The sequence below is a fragment of the Tenrec ecaudatus genome, chromosome 1 (assembly GCF_050624435.1).
Source record: "Tenrec ecaudatus isolate mTenEca1 chromosome 1, mTenEca1.hap1, whole genome shotgun sequence".
In the NCBI taxonomy this organism is placed as follows: Eukaryota; Metazoa; Chordata; class Mammalia; order Afrosoricida; family Tenrecidae; genus Tenrec; species Tenrec ecaudatus.
In genome coordinates, this window is record NC_134530.1 from 223,221,119 (window position 1) to 223,243,210 (window position 22,092).

General features: G+C 41.5%; 1 protein-coding gene across 3 annotated transcripts in view; it reads right to left on the minus strand.

The window, feature by feature from the left end:
* RBBP5 (RB binding protein 5, histone lysine methyltransferase complex subunit) overlaps positions 1–22,092 on the minus strand; it is a 47,462-nt gene that overhangs the window by 16,275 nt on the left and 9,095 nt on the right. For all 3 annotated transcript variants that reach the window (XM_075529315.1, XM_075529304.1, XM_075529311.1), the window contains exons 2-9: positions 17,756–17,781; positions 16,561–16,733; positions 6,945–7,085; positions 6,004–6,166; positions 2,901–3,010; positions 1,126–1,245; positions 880–1,033; positions 713–784 (exon numbers count right to left, since the gene is read on the minus strand). In XM_075529315.1, the coding sequence (XP_075385430.1) occupies positions 713–784; positions 880–1,033; positions 1,126–1,245; positions 2,901–3,010; positions 6,004–6,166; positions 6,945–7,085; positions 16,561–16,733; positions 17,756–17,781 (959 nt within the window). The remainder of the gene's footprint in view (positions 1–712; positions 785–879; positions 1,034–1,125; positions 1,246–2,900; positions 3,011–6,003; positions 6,167–6,944; positions 7,086–16,560; positions 16,734–17,755; positions 17,782–22,092) is intronic.

Consider the following 22,092-nt stretch of genomic DNA (forward strand, 5'->3'; position numbering starts at 1 on the left):
TAACCTTGTGGTTCGCAGCCCAGCATGTGACTCACGGTACCACCAGGGCAAGGAAAAATGTATCTGACAGGTATACCAGAAAAATAGAGGATGTGTACTAGACATTCTCCCTGGTGACAGACTTAGCCGTGGAACAAAACTGTCCTATCAAAAGTAAGCAAAACTAGATTCACTATATTTCATTACATTGCAAGAATTATACACAAAAGACAGCATGTTTTAGCTTACCATATGTAAAGGTTGGAGCCCTGGTAGCATAGCGGTTACATGTTGGGCTGCTAACCACACGGTCAGCAGTTCAAAACCACCAGCCCAGAAAGATGAGGCTTTCTGGTCCCGCTACAGTCTCAGAGCCCCCGCCGGGGCAGTTCTACTCTGTCCTCTAAGGTCCCTGTGAGTCAGGATGGGCTTGGTGTCAGTGAGCGGTTTCAAGGTGGAAACCCTGACAACAGAGTGGGTTAAACGTTGGGCTGCAAACCACCAGGCAGCAGTTTGCAACCATCAGCCACTCTGGGGGAGAAAGAAGCGGCTTTCAAATCCTGTAAAAAGTGAAGCGTCTCAGAAAGCCACAGTAGCAGTTCTCCCCTGTCCTACAGGGCCCTCCATGAGGCAGAAGCAAGCCGATGGCAGTGAGTGCGTGCTACGGAAAGGTCTTTTGATACAAAGAAAAGAATATCTAGCTTCAAAACAATGAAACCAGAAAAATACTTACGACTTGATTTTGTGCCCAGATAGATACCACTCCACTAGAAATGGATGCTATGATAGGTCGAACAGGATGCCACTACATTGTAATAAAGGAAAGAAACATAGGCTCTAAAAGAGAGTCGAGATGTTCCGGATGGTACAAGTAACAACATGCACCTCCCTGTCACTCACAGCTACGTCCAGGAGGAGCTCCCCTCTTGTGCCATGCAGGATCTTCACCAGGTTCCCAATGCTCTTCTCCCAGATGTACAGGGCGTGCTGCCGGGCAGAGCCCGCCACTATGTACTCCCCGTCCCCGGAGAAACAACATTTCTTCCAGGGGGTCCTACAGGACAGAGAGAGCACCCACGGGGAGCTGCAGCTGGAGCCCAGGCTCGGAGTGGTCCCACCTTCTTCTTGGCTGTGACACGTACATACCTGTTCACCAGGTCCTGCAATTTTTGCATAGGTTCGGGTTCCCCATCTCTCCCACAGGTCAGGATTTCTCTGCCATCGTACACTCTGATGATCCTATCTGCTGTGTTGATTAAAAAGCAACTGTGGGAAGGAGAAACAAGAAAGTCGGAGGTCGGGAACCTGTTCCTGTTAGCCTTTCTTCTATCGCTGCCAGTTACTTAGAACAGTACCACAAAGCAACTAGTAAGTCAAGGAGAGACTGGTTAAAAATCTAAGTCCCAGCGCGGGGAAGGGGGCACTAGAACTGTTTGTGATTAGCCAACCCACTGGAAAAGCAATTTAGCCACGGAAGTACATGATGTGTAAGTAGCACTATCTCAAGAAAACCATGGGGTCCGGGGGCGGGGGGGGGGCGGGGCGGGACCAAACTTGACCAACGGTCACCACAGGGGAAGGGGAAAGAGCTGTTGCACAGGGGCATTGTCAACGGTGGTAGAATAATTTGGAAAAGGCTATGAATAATAGTAGTACACCACAGAGAGTATAATCAGTGGCACTGAGTATACGAGCAGAAGCTGGGGAATTGGAGAGTGTCCGGCCCTGTATATTTTTTGCCACAGTTAGAAAAAACTACATGAATAATGATAACGACCACAAGGAAGAAGGAAATGTTCTGGAATTGAAAACGATGACAACTGTACAATTTTTCTTGATGCGACTGAATGATTGAATTGAACATGTGGATGAAGTGCTAATAAAACAGTTTTTTTTAAAGCCTAAGAAACAGACTGGAAAACTTGTGCTGGTCATCTTTCAAACCCCTGAACAACTGAAAGTTAAGTGAGACTATGTTTCTGAACCCCAGACACAAGCTATCAGTGTTTGCTCGAGACCCAAGACCTCTAAATTGAAACTAAGTGCTAAATTCACAGTCTATAAACACATAAATATTTCATTTCTCTGACCGGTTTATAATATTAATCAGAATCATTTCCTTTTGAGATGCGTAACCATTCATTGCAGTGGCCACAGGAACCTCGGCTCTGTGTCTGAAACAGAACTCATCTCACCACCTTCTTACAAGCAGCGCTGACTGCAGCCTGTGCCTCATGTGAACACCACTGACCTCTAAGGATGCGTGGCTGTTCCCACGTCAACCAGAGAGCTGGCTGTTCCCTGGCCATCAGCCACTCCGAGGGAAGAAAACGTGGCGGTCTGCTCCACAAAGACGTCCCGACTTGCAAACTCTACGGGGCACTCCTGCTCTGTCCTAGAGTCACTTCTGGGCTGGGTTCGACTTGACGGCAGGCTAGGGGGACCTTTCCTACTTGAAACACTTCTTCTTGCTTCTGTTGATATGTCTACGTCTAACTAGGTAACCAAAATTGTAGGCAACATCAGCAATTCTTAAAAGGTTAATTTTTTTTGAGAGTTAAGTGAATGCTCGGTTACTATGTGAATTCTGTGACATCAACCTTACTGGTAACAATGACTAATCTCTATGCGGAGTTTACGGTGTGCCACCGCTGGTGGTCCTAGGCACTAACCACTCAGGTATCTTTTCTGTAGTGGGGCTGCCGGCGAACCTCCAACGAAGGAAGACGTGGCTGCCGGTTCAATGCAGCACATTCTGCGAACTGGGAAATTAAATATTGAAGGCTTCTAATCATTTATTTTTTTAACTTTTTTTTGTAAATGGAAGCATATACCCAGGAAAGCTGTGAGTCTCAATGCACTTTTAACTGACTCCCTTCAACAACTTAAAACTGTCTCTAAAACAACATGGTCTCACTTACCTCCCCTTCCGAGCAAACTCGATTGACTTAATAGCCGTGGTATTACTGGTTCCTGTTGTTACTCGGAAGGAAGCGACGAGATCCTGAGAGTCTGTTTTCAGGACCAAAATCTAAAGTTTAAAGGAGAAAAAATTAATAAGTATTCCTGATTTGTTTCTAAAATTGGGCAGATATTGAAACATAAGCATCTCCATTTCCATTTATTCAATCCAATTAACTAGTTTTGCTTCTTACATCTTAGGAGAAAGGAGAGTATGGTCTTTTTTATTACTGCATATCCATTAAACCCACCCACTGCCACTGAGTCGGTTTTGCCTCACAGTGACCCACTATGGGGTTTCTGAGACTGCACGGCTTTCCGAGAACGAACAGCCTCGTTGTTCTCCTGGGAGCTGCTGATGGGTTTGAACCACCATCTTCAAGGTGAGCAGCCTGATGCTTAGCACAGCGCCACCTGAGTGTACTTCATGATGAAATTAGAGCAGGGGCCCTCACACTTTTCAAACAGGGGGCCAGTTCACTGTCCCTCAGACGGTTGGAGGGCCGGACTACAGTTTTTTAAAAAAACTATGAACAAATTCCTATGCACACTGCACACATATTATTTTGGAGGAAAAAAATAACACATGGGGCAAAAACACCCAGCGGGCCGGATAAATGTCCTCGGCAGGCCGCATGTGGCCTGGAGACCGTAGCTTGAGGACCCCTGAGTTAGAGTTTCATGATTGGCTGGCATGGATTTTTGAGGAAAGGGTAAGGAGAACAATGACTACGTCAGGACATTATTTTAGGGTCATCCAAGGGTGAAAACACACAGTGGAATAGTCAGAGAGTTATATGCCAAGAGATTACGCCAGCCCAGGGCCCAGTTCAAAAGCACCAACGCGCAGAAAGGAATTACACACTGGAAAGGGACCCGGCAGCTCTCGAACTAGCCTGCCTGATTTATTTTTTTGAGTAAGAACATCACTGTATTTTCTTACAGAGAGTTCTTCTACTGATCAACGTGTTTTCAAATCAGAAAGATCAGACAAAGTTTAGAACGGGACCACTCGGCCCTTCCTCGTCTCATCACCTCCAGTTCAAAGTGCTTGGTCTCTCTATGGCCAGCATCCTCCTGGACCTGCAGTCAGACTCAGCATATTCAAGCCTCAGCACAGTAGTCTTCGTGGTTTTAGACTCTAGGAAAATTGGCTTTGTCCGCCCACCAAAGCCACTCTGCTTTTCCGATCGCAGGACCTCTTTCCTCGCACGTACAGGGGGTCCTTGCCCTTCTTACACCGGTCACTGTATGAGGCCAATGCATGCCACACTTCGTACAGAAAGTCCTTCGGGTTTCAGGGACCTTGACCATCTCTGCAGTGATGAGGTCTACGCAATGTAAATTGGAATTTGAGAGTTCGCGATCTGCGCCTAGCTCTGCTCCCGCCTAACTGCAAAGGGATAGCGTGACTTCATATTTCAGACTGAGGTGCTAGACCTTCCCAACACCCCAAAAGACAAAAGCTTAACAGAAAGGCGGGGGGAAAGGGTAATAATCTCTCAGAATATGGGTTAAACTGGCCTAAAGTACACTATATATACACACACATATATACATATAGATACACTATATATATAAGAACTGTACGAGTCCCCAGTAAAATATAATTTTACTGGGGACTCGTACAGTTCTTATCACAATCCATACGTTTATCCATGTGTCAAGCACATTTGTACATATGTTACCATCATCGTTTTCAAAACATTTTCTTTCTACTTGAACCCTTGGTATCAGTTCATTTTCTTCCTCCCCAACCCTCCCTCCTTCCTTCCCTCATGAACCCTTGATAATTTACTTTTTTTTTTCACTGATCAATATCTCCCTTCACTCACTTTTCTCTTGTCCGTCCCCATGAGCGGGGGTTATATGTAGATCACTGTGATCGGTTCCCCTTTTCTCCCCCCACCTTCCCCTTCCCTCCTGGTATCGCTACTCTCATTATTGGTCCTGAGGGGTTTATCTGTCCTGGATTCCCTATATTTTGAGTTCTTTTCTGTACCCATGTACATACTCTGATCTAGAAACATTTTTAAGGTAGAATTGGGGTCATGATGGGGGGTGTGTGGAAGCATCAAAGAACTAGAGAAAAGCTGTATATATATGTATATATATATTTTAAGTTGTATATTTCATCGGTGCTATACTGCACCGACTAGCTCTTCTCTTCCTTGTGACCCTTCTTTAAGAAGATGTCCAATTGTCTACGGATGGGCTTCGGGTCTCCACTCTGTACTCCCCCTCATTCACATTGATATGAGTTTTTGGTCTGGGTCTTTGATGCCTGAACCCATCAACACCTCATGGTCATATAGGCTGGTATGCTTCTTCCATGTGGGCTTTGCTGCTTCTCAGTTAGATGACTACTTGTTGTATCTTCAAGCCTTTAAGACTCCAGATACTATATCTTTTGATAGCCGGGCACCATCAGCTTTCTTCGCATTTGCTTATGCACCCTCTTTGTCTTCAGCAATCGTGTCAGGAAGGTGAACATCACAGAATGCCAAGTTATTAGAACAAAGTGTTCTTGCATTGAGGGAGAAGTACACAACACTTACATAACTATTTTAGACTAAAAGAGTCTTGGTGGTATAGTAACTATGAGTTGGAGTTCTAGCTGCAAGTTCAGCATTTTGAATCCACCAGCCGCTCTGCAGGAGAAAGATGGGGCTTTCTACTCCTGTAAAGAGCTCCAGTCTTAAAACCTCATAGGGGCAGTGTGACCCTGTCCTACAAAGCCAGTAGGAGTCAGAATAGATTCAATGGCAGTGAGTTTGACTTTTGAAAAATGTGAGATTAAGTATACTAGATTCATGACATGAGACATTTCTTTAACCGTGTTCCATTTGGTAATATGACCTTAAAAACTCACAATTTAGTAATAAACTTTCAAAATCCACAGAGCAGAATTATTATTAAAGTGTGAAGGGGAAATCAACTACCTCTACTACAGGTCAGAGCTGCGTTTTTAGGGAGGAGCAAAAGACATCTAAGGCTGAAAATCAAGCAAACGCGGAATAAGCTGATGCTCGAAAGACTGGAGCTTCCAGGCTCTGGGCTTACCTTGCCTTTTGCATTTCCGGTATAGATATACTCTCCTCGTCTATCAAAAGACGCAACCACGTTCAAGTCAGAGTCATCGTCAACCGGCAGAACAACGTGTTTGGAATCTGAAATGGTCAACATGACAGGAGCAGATTTCATGGGGCACACGAGTACCTTGTTCCTGTTTGAAAATATGAACAGTACATTGGCTTGTTGCTTTTCTATCCAGAAGCTCACTCTCTGCCCTTTTCCCTGGTTCCTGTACACTATCCCTTCAATGTTCCCCACGCAAGCAAATTTAAGGTGTCAGAAAAGCTAAAACCTACAAGTCTGAGAGTAGGGGCATGCCTGAGTAAAATGATGGGGTCTACCGTGACAAAATAATATGCTCATTAAAGATAAATGTGAGGAAGTGGTAAATCTACAAGTGAAGTAAAGTGAAAAACAAAGTTCTGATTGCAGTAAAATACTTAGTAGGGTCATAAGTCCTTTATACTGACGGAGAAGTTGACTTAAAGAGAACCCAGAGACACGACAACAATTACCATGTCTTCAATGTCTGGAAAAGGAAATGGGGACAAATTTTCCTCTTAAATGTAGTTGTAATATTAAACTCTTCCTCTCTTCTAAAGAAATTCAAATACTTTTTTGGAGAAGGGGGGCAGGTCATGGCCTAGTTATTATTTATACTTCTCCCCACATTTGTCCATGTCCAGTCTTCATAATGGTAAGTTTCCAATTACGTAATGCAATATTGCCCCTAGACATCTATTCAGCACAGGCCACCTAGACAAAGAGACTAGTTCATGCACAAGGCTGGAAGAGATATGCTTTTGCCCGCCACCTCTCCGTCCCCCTACCCCCAAAAAACCCCTTAAAACTGAAATTTTCATGAGCCTGGCCCTAATCTATGAAGCACCCAACCCCACCCGGGAGAGGATGAGTTTAGTCAAACATACTGATCTCGTGGGTGATACTGGACTTTTAAGATAGGCGAGGGGAACCGGAACCTCTGGTCGCAGTCTCCTGAGAGCACGTCCCATTGTGACACGATGTTGTCAGTGGAGGCACTCACAAGCTTATGGCCGTCTCGGCTCCAGCTGGAAAGAAACAGGGGGCGTAACTTGGCACGCAGGTTCTTATGGTGTTTGTTTGTTTTACATATATGCAAATCCCCAACAAGCTTTCAAAATTAAGCAACAGATAAGAACGTGTTCATGACATTTTCATACTGAGTAAGAGCAGCTCTTACTATTTCAAGGTAACAATACAAGCGACTCCGTTACCCAACAGAGAGACTCCATCATTTTAGGAGAACCTGACACTGACCAGGCAGACAAGGGTGCCATGATGGAAAAGCTATGCTTTGAAACAGAGGTGCTTTCCGAGGCCCAGAACTAACCCCATAGTGGGGTCAGAATAGTAAGCAAAAGATGGATCCATTATTTATAATTATCAGGAAAGGAATTAAAACCCTATGGTACTAGCACAAACAACATTAAGCACTTGATTATTTAATAGTGTCCACACACCAAAAAATGTGTAAGCAAATAATTTACAGAAAGTGAATAAGAGAAATAAGGCAATGTATATGCAAATAAAGATAAGCCATGTTCAGATCAAGAATCCAACGGTGTCTAGGTTCATCTATAAATGTAAGTAATCCAAATTAGAACCCAAGGGATTATTTATAGGATTGAGAACAAATGAATAATAAATTCATCTAAAAAAGTTCTAGTTAAGCCTGTTACCAGGCACGTAAACATATCATAAAAGGCAGTTAACAAAAATTATAAACACAGACCAGAACCAATAGTTGAGACCCCAATGCAGTTTTATAATTTTATAAGGAATGTACAGTCACATGCAATTCCACAAATTATCTTCCCATGGCCATTTTACCAAGGTAGGTATTGCTTCCTCCAGATAGAACTGATGCTCAATGAGAAGGCAGGTAACTTGCCTAAAGCCATTTTGCCAACACAGGCAAGGTTAGGATTAAAAGGGGGCTATTCAATATCAAATGCCATGCTCTTTTATAATGGGCAGGAGAAGCAATATAACCAATAATAAAAGAGAGGGCTCTTTTTTTATGGTATTCCTGGCTTTTTTTTTTTAATTCAAAGATCATTTTATTCGGGGCTTTTACAGCTCTTATCACAAGCCATACATCAATTGTATCATGCATATTTGTATATTGCCATCATTATTTTCTAGACATTTACTTTCCATTGAGCCCTTGGTATCAGCTCCTCTTTTTTCCCTCCCTCAGCACCCCCACTCTCATGATCCCTTGATAAATTATAATTATTTTTAAATTTAATACATTTTAAATAATTTTAATAATTATTATAATTATCACATCTTACACCAACTGCTCTCTCGCTTTCTCCACAGCTTCTGTTGTCCGGCCCTCTGAAGGGTGTGTGTGTGTGGTGTGTGTGGTGGGTGTGTGTGTATGTGTGTGTGTGGTTCTGTGTCGATCATTGCAATTGGTTCCCCCTTCCTCCCCTCTTCTCCGCACCTTCCCCCACCCTTCTGATATTGCTACACCCATTCCTATTCCTGGATTCCATGTGTTGTAAGCTCTTATCTGTACCTGTGCACATGCTCCAGTCAAGCCCAAAGTAAAAGGTGGTACTGGAGTCATGATAGTGGGGGTGGGGAAGTCTCAAGGAATCAGAGGAATATTGTGTTTCATTGGTGCTTTACTGCACCCTGGTGACTCATCCCTTCCTTGTGATCCTTCTATGAGGGGAGGTCCCATTGTCTACTGATGGGTTTGGGGTCTGTGCACCAACCCCCCTAATTCTCAACTATGGTTTTGTTTGTTTTGGGTCTTCTGATGCCGGTTACCAGGTCCCTTCAACACCTCATTATCGCACAAGCTGGTGTGCTTCTCAACTAGATGGCTGCTTGTTTAACTTCAAGCTTTTAAGATCCCAGCTGCTGTATCTTTTGATAGCTGGGCACCATCCACTTTCTTCACCACATTGCTTATGCACCCATCTTGTCTTCAGCGACTGTACTGGGAGGGTGAGCATCACAGAATGCCAGTCTGTTAGAACAAAGTGCTTCTGCATTGAGCAGGGAGGCCTTTCCACTCCCTCAGTGTATTGTCTTATAAACATATGTACCTAAGCCATTATCTCTGTTTTATGAATTAATGTATTTGCATACACACACACATATGCTTATACCTCTGTCCATACCCTTGCTTCCTAGATTGTTCCTGTTTCCTTTTACCTTCCTCCTGCCCCACCATCACGCTTACCCTTCTTCTGCCGCTTAGTAATTCTTCTGAGCTAGACTGCTGTTGCTCCAACATCCCCAGGAGCTCTATGTCCTTGTTGGTATTGATTTTAATCCCCGTTTATGGCGTTGTTTGCTCATTGTTCCCTTCCCCTGCCTCCTTCTCCTCCCTCCTCCCCACTCTCCAGGAAGGACTCATTTGTTAATGATTGTTAATAAAATTGGAGACTTGTGACCACACCAAAAATGGGGCTATATTTGAGTTGAAATATTGCACATGGAAAATAATATTGTAAAATATTTATCAGCTATCCACTTCCAGAAAGATGAAGTAAGTTCCCTGGTTCCCTACTCCTGCTGCTGAAAGAACAGCTGAACACCTGGACATTACCTATAAAACAAACCAAGCCTGCTAACGGGCTCCTCCTAGCAGCACTGAGGCGGACCCGAATCTGTGCTGTGTGGGTATGCCAGAGCCACAGTCGAATGGAGAAGCACAGGTCCATGGAAGGGGCAGAGTGCACTGAAGAGCAACCAAGTCTCTCGACTGACAGAGTCAGAAATACTCCGCTCAGAGACGGAGGCCGCCTGCACTGCTTTGGATGTGTGTGGCTCTCCACGGTCCTGGCAATAAGCCAACCCCCTGCATTAGGCCCCTGAAGGGGCTCACTATGTCTGTGTGTGTGTGTGTGTGTGTCTCTCTCTCTCTCTCTTTCTCTCTCTCTCTCTCTGTGTGTCTCTCTGTCTCTGTCTCTCTCTCATCCCTGGACTTCAACCCACAATTTTTCCCATTCCAGATATCTTTTGGACATTCCCATATCTACGCGGCTGGCCTGCCCTGATTTTGCCATTATCAGGCATACATGAACAAGCTTGAGCCAGGAGGAAGCCATGAAACACACGTAAAAGGACTGTGAAAAGGGAGGCAGGCTAGCTGGAGATCACAAAATACTAATGACAAAGAATTTTGAAAGCAGCAAGCGAGAAACGACACTTTATCTAAAGGAAAACTCTCTGAATGAGCGTGGATTTCTCCTCAGAAGCCACGGAGGCTGGAAAGAGGCATGTTTTCAGATCTGAAAGGAAAGAGCTGTCAACCAGCCTGCATTTTATATGTAGCAAACATATTCTTCAGGATTGAGCGAGTCTCAGATGAGAGCTGCTCATGAGACGCACTCCAAAGAATCACTACAAGAAATTCTCGAGGCAGAAAGGAAATACTGAAGAAGGAATTAAGAACACTGAAAGGAAAGAAGAGTAAAGAGTGAAAATAAGTACAAACAGTAGACTATTCTATGTGGAGCTTAAAGCACAAATTATAACACTGCTAAGGTTTTCAAATGTTCATATGAGGGAGTACCAAAAAAAACCCAGAAATGTTCACCCCCCCAAAGCCATGTATTTAATTAAAAAAAAAACTTATCACCTTCAAAGTACTATCCATTACACTTAATATATTTGTCAAATATGCAATTCCATTCTTGGAAACATTTTCAAATTCTTCTGTTTGGATGGCTGACAGCACCTCATTTTTTCTTCACCTCTTCTGTCATCACAGTGCTGTGCTTTCATGTCCCTCTTCGTTCACAGAAACAAAAAGAAGTAGCACAGAATGAGGTCAAGTGAGTAAGGTGCATGGGGTAAGAGACATGCTGTTTTTGCTAAAAACTGGCACAATGAGATGGCTGCGTTGTTATGGTAGCAAAAGCAGTCCCCCATGCGCCACAAATCAGGTCTTTTTGGTCACACTCTGTTACACAATCTTTTCAGAACCTCTACATGGAAAGCTTGATCAACAGTCTGATCTGGTAGAGTGAACTTCAAATGTACTATAAGTGAACATTTTTGTCTGTTCGGGAAGTTGACGGACATCCAGAATGAGGTTTATCATCAACCAACATTTCATTGTTTTTGAAACAAGAAAATCACTCATACACTTGAGCTTTCCCCATAATGCTATCTTTATAAACTGTGTTCAACATCACAAGTTTCTGTGGCATTTTTCCCTGAGCAGGAAACAAAATTTCACAGCGCACATTGTTCTCTTAAATCAGCCATCACAAAAAAAAGGAGGTTTGACTGAAACTGCTTTTACGAAAAAATTCACTGTGACCAGAGAACCTTTCCAGGTGATACCACTGGGTGCACTAACTCATAGTTGCTGGATGCTCACTCACTTAGCAGGAAAAAATGCGTACTAGGAAAGCTCTACTGTGCCCAGAGCAATTCCAGTTTTTTTGGGGTATACCCCCTCGTATGTAAGGAAATATTATTCAGAGGAAATATATAAGACAGGGAAGGACATATGGACACAGAATAAAGTTAGATTTCAATATTTCACTCATCCTGGTAAAAGATTAACTTGTTACAGTCGACGGTAACAAGTTATGGATATATAAATATAATGCATATAAACCTCACTACACACACACACACACACACACACACACACACAAGTAACAGATTAAAAAATACTATGGGTAAATTGAGATGGAAGTCTAAAATGCATGTGAGTGACCCACAAAACTAAAGCCAAACTCACTTCCACGGAGTCAAGTCTGGTTCAGAGAGGCTATAGCACAGGGCAGACCTGCCCCTGTAGTTTCCAAGAATGTAACTCTGGTGGTTTTGAACTGTTGCCCTAAAAGTTAGCAGTCCAATACCACCAGGAAGCACACAAAGGCAGAAAAAAGAAAACAGAGAAATAAAATGGAATGGAAGGAACAAACAGAAAACAAAACAAAAAACCTACCCTGATTGTGAAAGGAAGAGGAGGTCCTATTGAAGATACAGGTAATAACTCACTAAGATCCAGGCCTCCAGAGTCAGGCTTACCCTCAAGCCTAGATGCTCTCCTTTCTAGCTGTCTGATCCTGGGTAAGCTGCATAATCTTTCTGAGATCCAAGTTCATCTGTAACATTAGGATAATAAACAGTACCTAGCCTTGGAGGATAGTTGAGAAAATTAGAATTGATATATATATATAAACTCTTGCCCCGTTCCTGGCATAGACATTTAATAATATTGATAATTATTTGTATCAGAAACCAGAGAAATGTATTCAGGACTCAGGGCCAGAGGAAGACAAAAGGTGAACACAGAGTGATTACTAAATGTTTAAGTCTGCTGCATGTTGAAGGGCCCTGCGCCCGCTTCTCACAAGCTCGGAAATGCTTTTCAGGCTGAGAAAGGGAATTAGAGGGACCTGCAGAAAAAAGCTTATACATGCTGAAACTTTAGCAATGTGCCCCCACCCCCCGAACACACACACACACACACACACACACACACACACACACAGCTGCCCACAACATTTCAATGACAGGAGGGCAAAAAGAAGATACTTCTCATCCCCATCCTGGGAATGCTACATAATACATTCAAATACAACATGATCCAAATACAGCATGAAGTAACAAAATAGTAGGGGCATAGATAATTTGGGAAATAAACAAACCAAGAAAAAACCATATGCACACGCTACTTAGAGATCTGAAGCAACAACCAACAATGAAATTGGAAGCACAGATGGCAGGGGACAAGTTAGGAGTAGGAGAAATGTGGAAGGGCTTGTGTTGCTGCTCCTGTCAGTCCGCCAGCACAATTTGCTGGTAGTTCTGATTCTATTTTCCCTTTTAACTTATATTTTTTCCTTCTTTCATAAGCTAGTATCACTGTTATGATGGGAAAATAATTGGTTTTAATTATAAACAAATTAAAACTAAGAGGGGTTCTCCATTTAAAAATATATATGTACTCTTCAACTCCAAATTCTATCAATTCAAGAATTAGGAGTGATGGAGCTTTCTTACAGCTAACATAAGACAAGTCTATCTTTACTAAGTCCGATGTGCCAAGGCTTGAAAGATCCTTCAGTTCTACCCTTGGCCCCTATCTGGTACTTGAATGTATTATGTAGCACTCCCAGCGTGGGGACAAGTCTGGGCAGGGGCAGTACCACTGACAGTTCTTTCTGGACATTGTATCCCAACCCAGGCACCTCCTCTGACCTAATATTCCCTCTCCAACATCTGTCGTCTTCTACAAGTCCTGCTTCTATTCCTTGGCTCAATCTCTCTCTCACAAGCCAGACCTTAAAACAGTTAAGAGGCAACAAACCTGCCTACCCAAACCTTCTCTAGATCAAATATTCTGCTCCCTACTATGTTCAAAAATTACACAACAAAGATAGCGTCTAAATAAGGTTAAACCAAGAAAAATGGAACTGTGTGTAACTGTTAATTGTCACTATAATAACTATACTTATGCATACCAGAAAAATAAGAGGGCAATTAATATTTGTGAAGCCTGTATACTATGCAATATTATACATATACAACTATTCAAAATCATGAGCTAGAATTCTAGGTACCAGGAGATAAAAGCATCCACTAAATATGAAGTAGAAAAGCAAAGTACAGAACAAATATATAGCATGAAAGGGTTCCAAATAGTTTGTGGCAAATGGAGTTAAAAGACAATGGAATTTTCCCACAAACTTGTGAACCCCCGATATGTAGCTTCATATTTGTTTAAAAACCAATATATGTGTATGTATGTTTGATATGCGCAGACAAAAAGCCATAGGTTATCTTACACATGAAAAACATACTGCATATCCCATATTCTGTATGGCTACTTGGACAACACACAGATTTTATTTTACACACATATGTGTTAACTTGTTTAATTAACAATTTTTGTGATTAAAAAAATTCAAGAGAAAGAAGAAAATCTCTCTCTTTTAGTGCATTTCTAGACATCTACTCTACTGTGAGAATTTAAAGACCAAAGGGCCCTTGGTTATCCCATGAAGGCCTCCCACTCATCTAACAAAGCCCCGAATGGCCACTGCACCCGAGGGACGCTAACAGCTGGGCCACCGCTGTGAGAGACAGACAAAGCCCACGCGTGCACAGCACTTACCCATGCTGCAGAGAAGATGCCCATGAGAAAAGGCTGTGGACAAAATACCCAGGATCTCAAACTATTTCCCCTCCCAAACCTTATGTTGACTATCTCCTCCCAAATCAGAAACCTGAAAGTGAACATCTCTGCTTTCCTCATGACTCTTACCCTCCAACAGCTGACACCTATATTTTCCACCAGGTCTTATAGTTGCCCACCCTGCAGCATCCCTCTGCAAGTAGCCGGGGCTCAGTTCCTCCTTGTTTCTAGCTTAGACACTGCAAGCCCCTCCATGCCTTCCCTGCCCGGGAGCGCCTTCTAAAACCAACAGCTCACCCTGCCCCTTTCCTCCCTGAAGTCTCTCCATGGTTTTCCAGAGCCACTTGAGGCTAACATGACAGGGTCTTGGGTTCCTGTGGCTCTTGTCACTTCACACCTCCCACTGCACAATCCAGCTCCACTGAACGACCTGCAGTTAGTTCACCATCGCCGTGTGCTCCAAGCTGATGGGCCTTTGCTTGTACAGCACCTCTGTGCAATTACCTACTCACCTTAGAAGTTCAAGGTCAGACATGATCTTATCTGTGAGGCCTTTCCTAACCACCACCACCCACCAGCCACATGGCAAGCCATGTGTAAAGACTTATGATCTTGGAAGCGCATAGGACAGCTGTACTCTGTCCTAGAGCTGAGACCAACTTGAGGGCAGCGGGTTTCATGTGGGGTCTCCCTTCCTGATCACTGAGCACTTCCTGCTCCGCAGCTGCTGCTTCACTGAAGCTCAAGTACAATTCTCACGTCGGACTGCAAACTTATTAGATATATGTACACACACCCCCTCCCACTACTAATCACAACACGTTATTTTTGTATCCCCAATGCCCACTAGAGGCCTGGTAAATAATGCATGTTCAATGTCTGAGGAATGAAACAATACCTAAGAAAAAAATGTTACCCACAAAGGCAACAGAAAACAAAAGACAGTTACATAAATTATAGTTTATCGATCAGAAAGTATATTATAAAGTCAATTGAGAGCTTTTAGAAGACTATACAAGTAAGTGGAAAACTACCTGAGCAGGGGTAAGGGGATGGGGAAGGGGGCAGGCGAAGCAATATATAAAATAGAGAAGAGTATAATTACAAGCTATGATTTTTAAAAGTTACCTATAAAAACAGAGTAAAGTATTTATTATTTTGGTGATGGGGCAATGAGAGATTTTTGTTCTTCCTATTTTGCTGCATTTTTCACAATTTCATAAATAAGCATATAATATTTCATAATTTAAAACTATGTATCTTTTTTATGAACCTTGGTCATGTAGTGGGTTATTTGTTGGGCTGCTAACCACAGGCTACACAGTTTGAGCCCACCAGCTGCTCCAGCAGAGCAAGATAAGGCTTTCTGGTCCCATAAAAATGTCTAGCCGTAAAAAACAAAAAATCAAATCATTGTGAATGAGGGGGAGTGCAGATTGGGGACCCAAGACCCATCTGTAGTCAACTGGACATCCCTTTACAGAAGGGAGGAGATGAGCTAGTCAGGGTGCAGTGTAGCAATGATGAAACATACAACTTTCCTCGAGTTCCTAAATGTTTCCTCCCCCTCCACTATCATGATCCCAATTCTACCTTACAAATCTGGCTACACCGGAGGATGTGCACTGGTACAGAATGAGAACTGGAAACACAGGGATTCCAGGAGAGATGATTCCTCTAGGACCAGTGCTGAGAGTGGGGATACCAGGAGGGTGGGGTGGAAAGGGGGAACCGATTACAGGGCTCTACATATAACCTACTCCCTGGGGGACGGACAATAGAAAGTGGGTGAAGGGAGTGGGTAAGAAAAAAAAAGTTATAAATTATCAACATTCCATAAGGAAGGGGGCAGTGAGGAGGGAGGATAAAAAAATGAGGAGCTGATACCAAGGGCTCAAGCAGAAAGCAAATATTTTGAGAATGATGATGGCACCAAATGTACAAATGTGCTTGACACAATGGATGGATGGATTGTGATAAGAGTTGTACAAGCCCCCAAAAAATGATTAATAATTTTTTTAAAGAAAGAAAGAAAAAAGTGCAGCGTAGAGACAGACCTGCAGGAGCAGCTCTACTCTATGCACTGGGTCGCTCTGACTCAATGACCATGGATTTGGTTTTACTTCATGGCAATCATAGCGCAGCTGCTGTAATATTCTCAAGGGGTCAGTGTCCACATGCTGTAGCTCTCCCTGCAGAGGTGCTTCAGGCACATGTGGGTTCAAGGTACACGTAAACAATGAGAAAGCAGACTACTATTGCCTAAAGACTTAAACCGCTAAGTACTAAAATGGATACATTGAGATTAGCAAAGATACAATCACAACCTATTCCGCTACCTCATATTTAACATGTAAATGAAAAGAAGTCCTTACCACAAAGAACAGACTGGATGGATGTGTGCACTAATTATTTTAGCTATGCCTCTTGTCAAAAAATCCCAGATGACAATTCGGCCATCGTTACAGCCCACCGCAAGAAGCGTGCCCCATCTGTTGAAGGTGCAAGTCAGGGCCATGCTGATGCAGTCCAAAGTACCATCAGCTTCCTGAAAAGTAAAACGAACACAAGACAGTAACAGAATAATGACCAGAATAGCCAGGTATCTTACAAGTTCTCTATCATCGTTGCTACCTGTCTTATGTTTAAAATTCAACGCATATCAAAATACTCTCTATGCATCTTTTTATTCCTATTAAACTAGTCGAAAGGAAGAAAGATTTGTAAAAGTTAATAGAGGATATTTAGAATCAAGTATGATAGATTTCATATTATTATACAACTTGGTAAAAACTTTTCACTCTAATTTTTAATTGGAGGACAGTTAAGGACATTACAAAAGTCATTTTAAAAATCATACCTATTGCCCTAAAAATCAGAATGCCTTAGAATTTACTCTACAAATAACTAAATAACCTGGGATGACCTTTATGCACAACATTACCCTTTAAAAACCAAGCCCACTGCTGCTGAGTAGACCCCAGCGCATGGCCATGTCCCTGGATGACAGAGTAGAGGTGCCAGGGCTGTAAATCTTTCTGGATGCAGCCTGCCCCGTGTTTCCACCTCTGAATGCTGGTGGATCCAAACTGCCAACCTTTTAGTTGGCAGCTGAGCACTTCAATGATGGTGCCATCAGGTTTCCGTCAGGCATACATTAAGGAACTAAAATTATTTTATATCAATATCTAGACACTTAAAATAACCATAATGGCTATGGGTGAATATGACTTAAACATACTTAAGTGTTATAACATATTTTTAAAAGTAGAACACATATAACATGCAGATAAAATCCTGTAACTTAAAATTTTCTTAAATTACAAAATGTAAAGGTAAGTGAATTACAAGGTTTAAATAATTATGGTAACATTTCCAGGCAAAATGTGCCTATCGACTTTATCTCCCAACTGAAAATTTAGCACTTTAGTTCTGTATTATAACCCAAAAAATACATATACCACACCTCATGCCTCTAAAGGTAAAATCAAGGATCGGAACACAGTTTTCTCTCAAGGGGAAACACTAGATAATGAGAAGTCTCTAAAATCATGACAATGCAGGTCTTACCTCTGGATAGTTCTGCCCAAAGGATTCTGCAAGAAAGCAAAGAGAGAGTGTTGGTGGGGCGCACGCCTCCTGCGGGGTCCGGCAGCTCTCTAACTGCACACGGCAGGGGCTCGCCAAGGTGGGACCAGGGCCAGTGGTCCCTCCAGAGGCTCCAAGGAGTCAGACCTATTTTCACCATAGTTCTAAACTGGCAGTGGCCTTGCTCACTCTCATCACCCCTTACGCACACAGAGGCTCCCGAGGACGGGAGAATCGGTCAACTTCTACGAAGGCACACATTAAGAGAAAAACAATGTCCCCAAACCATCTTACTGGGAGCCAATAGAGCTAGAATCCCACTCCATGTTCAATCACACCACGCAGTACCATGCAGTTTCTACCACAGTCTCTTCCCAAACATTCTCTTCTGTCTTGAACTCCTTGAACATTAAGGAAACTTGTAAAAATATAAAATACGCTGCGATCTATTGAAAGTCAGCCTCGACACAAGGGTTTGTAGAAAAAGAAAAACAAATAAACAAATAAATAAATAAAAAGAAAAAAATACATAAAATAATATAACTCTCCTCGCTGGCTTTATAATATAGTTACTTTTCATAAAGATATGCTATTTGTAAATAAACAAGTAATGATTGGGCTTATTTATCATGGATACTTTTAAATAGTAAAAATATTAAATCTCTCCATTTTAATTTCTAAGTGACTTCACGGAGAGAGCTATAACCCACACAAACAAAAGATCTTTGGGGTCTTAAAGTTTCTGAGAGACTAAAGAGTCCTAACACCAAGACGCTGAGAGCTGCTGACAGCTCCCAGTCTAGTAATATTGTTTCTCCTCCACACTCCAGCTAGTGCACAATTGATTTCTCTGTTTACTAAAAAGAAGCACAAGGGAAGTTAAGAATAAAAGTAGCCAAATTATCAGAAGTCTCAACCTCACTCTGAGACCTTTCAGACAAACCATTTAAGTTGTAACCCCATCCAGTAGTTTATTAAACTCAGTTCTCTACATTCGTTAAATAAAAAACACTTCAGTACAACTATTCCTAAGTGCTTATACTTGATGGCATTTGTCCATTAGAGACAAATTTTTCAAAGTATGATAGCATGGTGATAACAGAAATTTAAGCTCCACAGCTGCAGAGTTGTTTGTCCTTGCCCAAATATTTTATTACCGCTTTCCAGTTAAACTGTAAGAACGACCGGTCTGAAGAGTCTGCTTTAAAATGAGTATCCAAATAAGATACACTTTTTAAACGGTGTTTGATTTATTAAAAGAGTAAAAGAAATTTGAAAATCAAGCTTATTGTACTTTACTTTATAAAACGAACGGGAAGCTGAAGAGTAAGAGAGAGACTTAACAGTGTGGGTACTGAGTTCGTTTTAACGGTGTTGGAACAGCTGGAGAGGAGTAACAACAATGGATGTACCACAGGACGAGTGTCCGCAACGGCACTGAATCAGACATGTAAAAACTTGTTGAATTGGTGAATGTTTTGGTGTGTATATTTTTGCCAAAATTGAAAAAATTACACAAACAACAATGAGTACAGGGTAAAATACAATTGATTATGGTAAAGATTGTACAACTCTTTTTGCTATGGTTGGACTATTGAATTGTATGATATGTGAGTGAAGAGTCAATAACTCTATTTTTTTTAAACTTATAGCTAATTTTTTAAAAGTCCCAAGTTAAGAAAACTGAAGTAAAGTTTTAAAAAGAGGTAACATACCCCAAAGTAAATAATCTGATTTATATAAAATGCCCCCAACCCAAGGCGACTTGCTTGGAATCTTCAATCATGGAAGAAAGGAACCAAATACAATGCTGATCAGAAATGTACAGTTGAAAAAATAACAACTTCACCCTCTTCAATACCCTTACTAAGGTAAAAATTTATTTTTATATACTTACACAAAAATAAAATTTAATAATTTTCTTTTAAACGACATGATACTTACAAGGGAGCTTCACAACGTTCGTGGAAAATGGAATTCAGCAATAATGACATTTTCCCAAGAACTCTGTGAAGCCTCCTGCATCCTGTGGTGTGATTCTTTAACAAATGAACCTTTCTACACCTTCCCTCAGCAGCAGATCTACAGTCACATGGCTGAGACACATGACAAGAAAAAAAGGCGGTTTACTCAAAAAAAGTAAAACAAAAATAAAGAAAGGAAGCACAAACTAAACACCAAAAATACCGGAGAAAGGAGCCAAGAGTGATTTCTTGCTTGGGAAAAGGATGCTGAAGATGCTGAAGGAATGCATCAGAGGCACGTCATCAAGAACCCAGACACCAATCTAACCGCTATCTCAACCCAGGCTATCCTGGGATTGGGCTGTGTGGTTCTATTTGTTTTTCATGGACCACGCAACTGAATTACAGTACAAAGTTCAAAGGCACATGAATATCATGACACATAAAAGTACCAAGCTAGTTTGGGGTAGATTGGCTGAAGGACCAGAGCAAAGCAGGCAAACAGGGATATGGGAGCGCAAGGCCATTTCCTCGGGGAAAACGCAAAACCACAGTTACATCCCCATCCTCTTACCACTTACCGTTTGTCCAACAATCCTACCAATTATTGTCGTTATAAAGATCATAAAATTCTTTTAACGAGTTCAACAGATGGAGATACCAAAGAAAAGACACACTAGTAAGTGAAATAAATTGTAAGAGAATTTAACTTGCTGATTCAAGAAACATGAATGCCTTTTATAGCAAAACATCATTTCCAAAATGTATTACACAAGAAAAATTCTTAAGTGGCTCAATAAGTAAAGAGCACAATGGGAAAAAGAGCACAATGAAAAATTATTATAATCCACACACACAGCGAACAGTAGACCCACAGTGTGTTGTGAGCAATTTCTCCCTGTTATTCAAACTCTTATGAAGAGGAATGGGGAGGGGTGAGATTAAAGGCTTCACTGTTTAGTTTTTTTATAAAGCAAATATTAATTATTGATACCAAAACTTTATAAAGACAACACAAAAAAGAAAATAACAATTCCTTTCACTTGAGAATGTAAATGGTACATTTCACCTTTACATTCTGCACACTAGGAATTGTTTCTAACAGTTACTGTCAAATTCGATACATAAATAAACTGAGAATATTCGACCAGATAAGAAGGCATTATAGTGTATAGCAGAAACAAAATAGCAAAAGGTTTGCAAGACAAGGCAAAAGCAATATAAAGATTATGGCAAAACTGTCCCAAACATATTTATAGTACAATGTAATCTAATGTGTATCTTTAGTCTGGAATGTTAAAAAATATCAGTACGTTCTGAAAAAGTATTTGATAAAACTAAACATCTATTTCTAAAACCAGAAATAAAATACTATATACATGACTTTTTAACTGTTTACCAGAAATATATATAATATCATTCTAAAAGACAAAATATTAAAACTGTTTCAGTTAATATCTGCCATTAGAAGGGTTACTATTCACCCTTCTAAGAGGACATTTTTAGTCAATGTCCTCTTGGAAAATCTAGCCAGCGGAACAAGGTAAGAAAGTGAAATGACTGGTTGAAACACTAAAGAAAGGGAGAGAACACTACTTCACAGTTGCTAATACCACTACCCACCAGAAAGCACAAGAAATTCTCCTTTAAGAAACTACTTACATGAATAAGAAATGAGGTTTGGTACATGAGAAATATTTTAAATGTAACAGTTTATTTGCATTACAAATGGAAGCCGCTCCCCAAAAGGGGAGGAGAAGGACATGCAGAACAAAAGCAGAAGGCCTCTCACAAATGCAGACGTTCCTTACACTAGCTATCAACTGCTAGCTGAGCATGTCTTAATTTTTGCATTGTCAAGGACGGTTTCATTTACTTTAGAACTGGTGCTCGCCCTCTCCTGATTAGGGGCGGCTCCAGTGCAACACGAGATGTGAGTTCTCCTCAAACTTCTTCTATAGTTTTGTTTTTGAAAAAGATCTTATTTTACCTAGAATTTATTTTTACATGTTGTACAAGAGCTGTGTGACCGTTTTTTCCCTCCCAGATGCACACTTGGTTACCCAGTCAATTCGGAGAACTACGCACCATTGTTTTCTATGGCTGATGTTTCAGAAGGAGCTCACCATGCTTTCTCCTGAGGCCCCTTTCAGTGAGCAGACAGCAGGTTAACCCTCTGTCCACCCAAGGACTCCATGTAAATAAAACTTTCCATTCAATGGCCTTCAAATGTTTTTTTCCTCTTTTAATGTGCAACACCAGGGTATGTTTAGTATAAAACTGAGGGGCAGTTCTGTAATACATTCGATGTGGGACATGAGGGATGATCTAAATGTAAAAGTAGGAAATAAACTC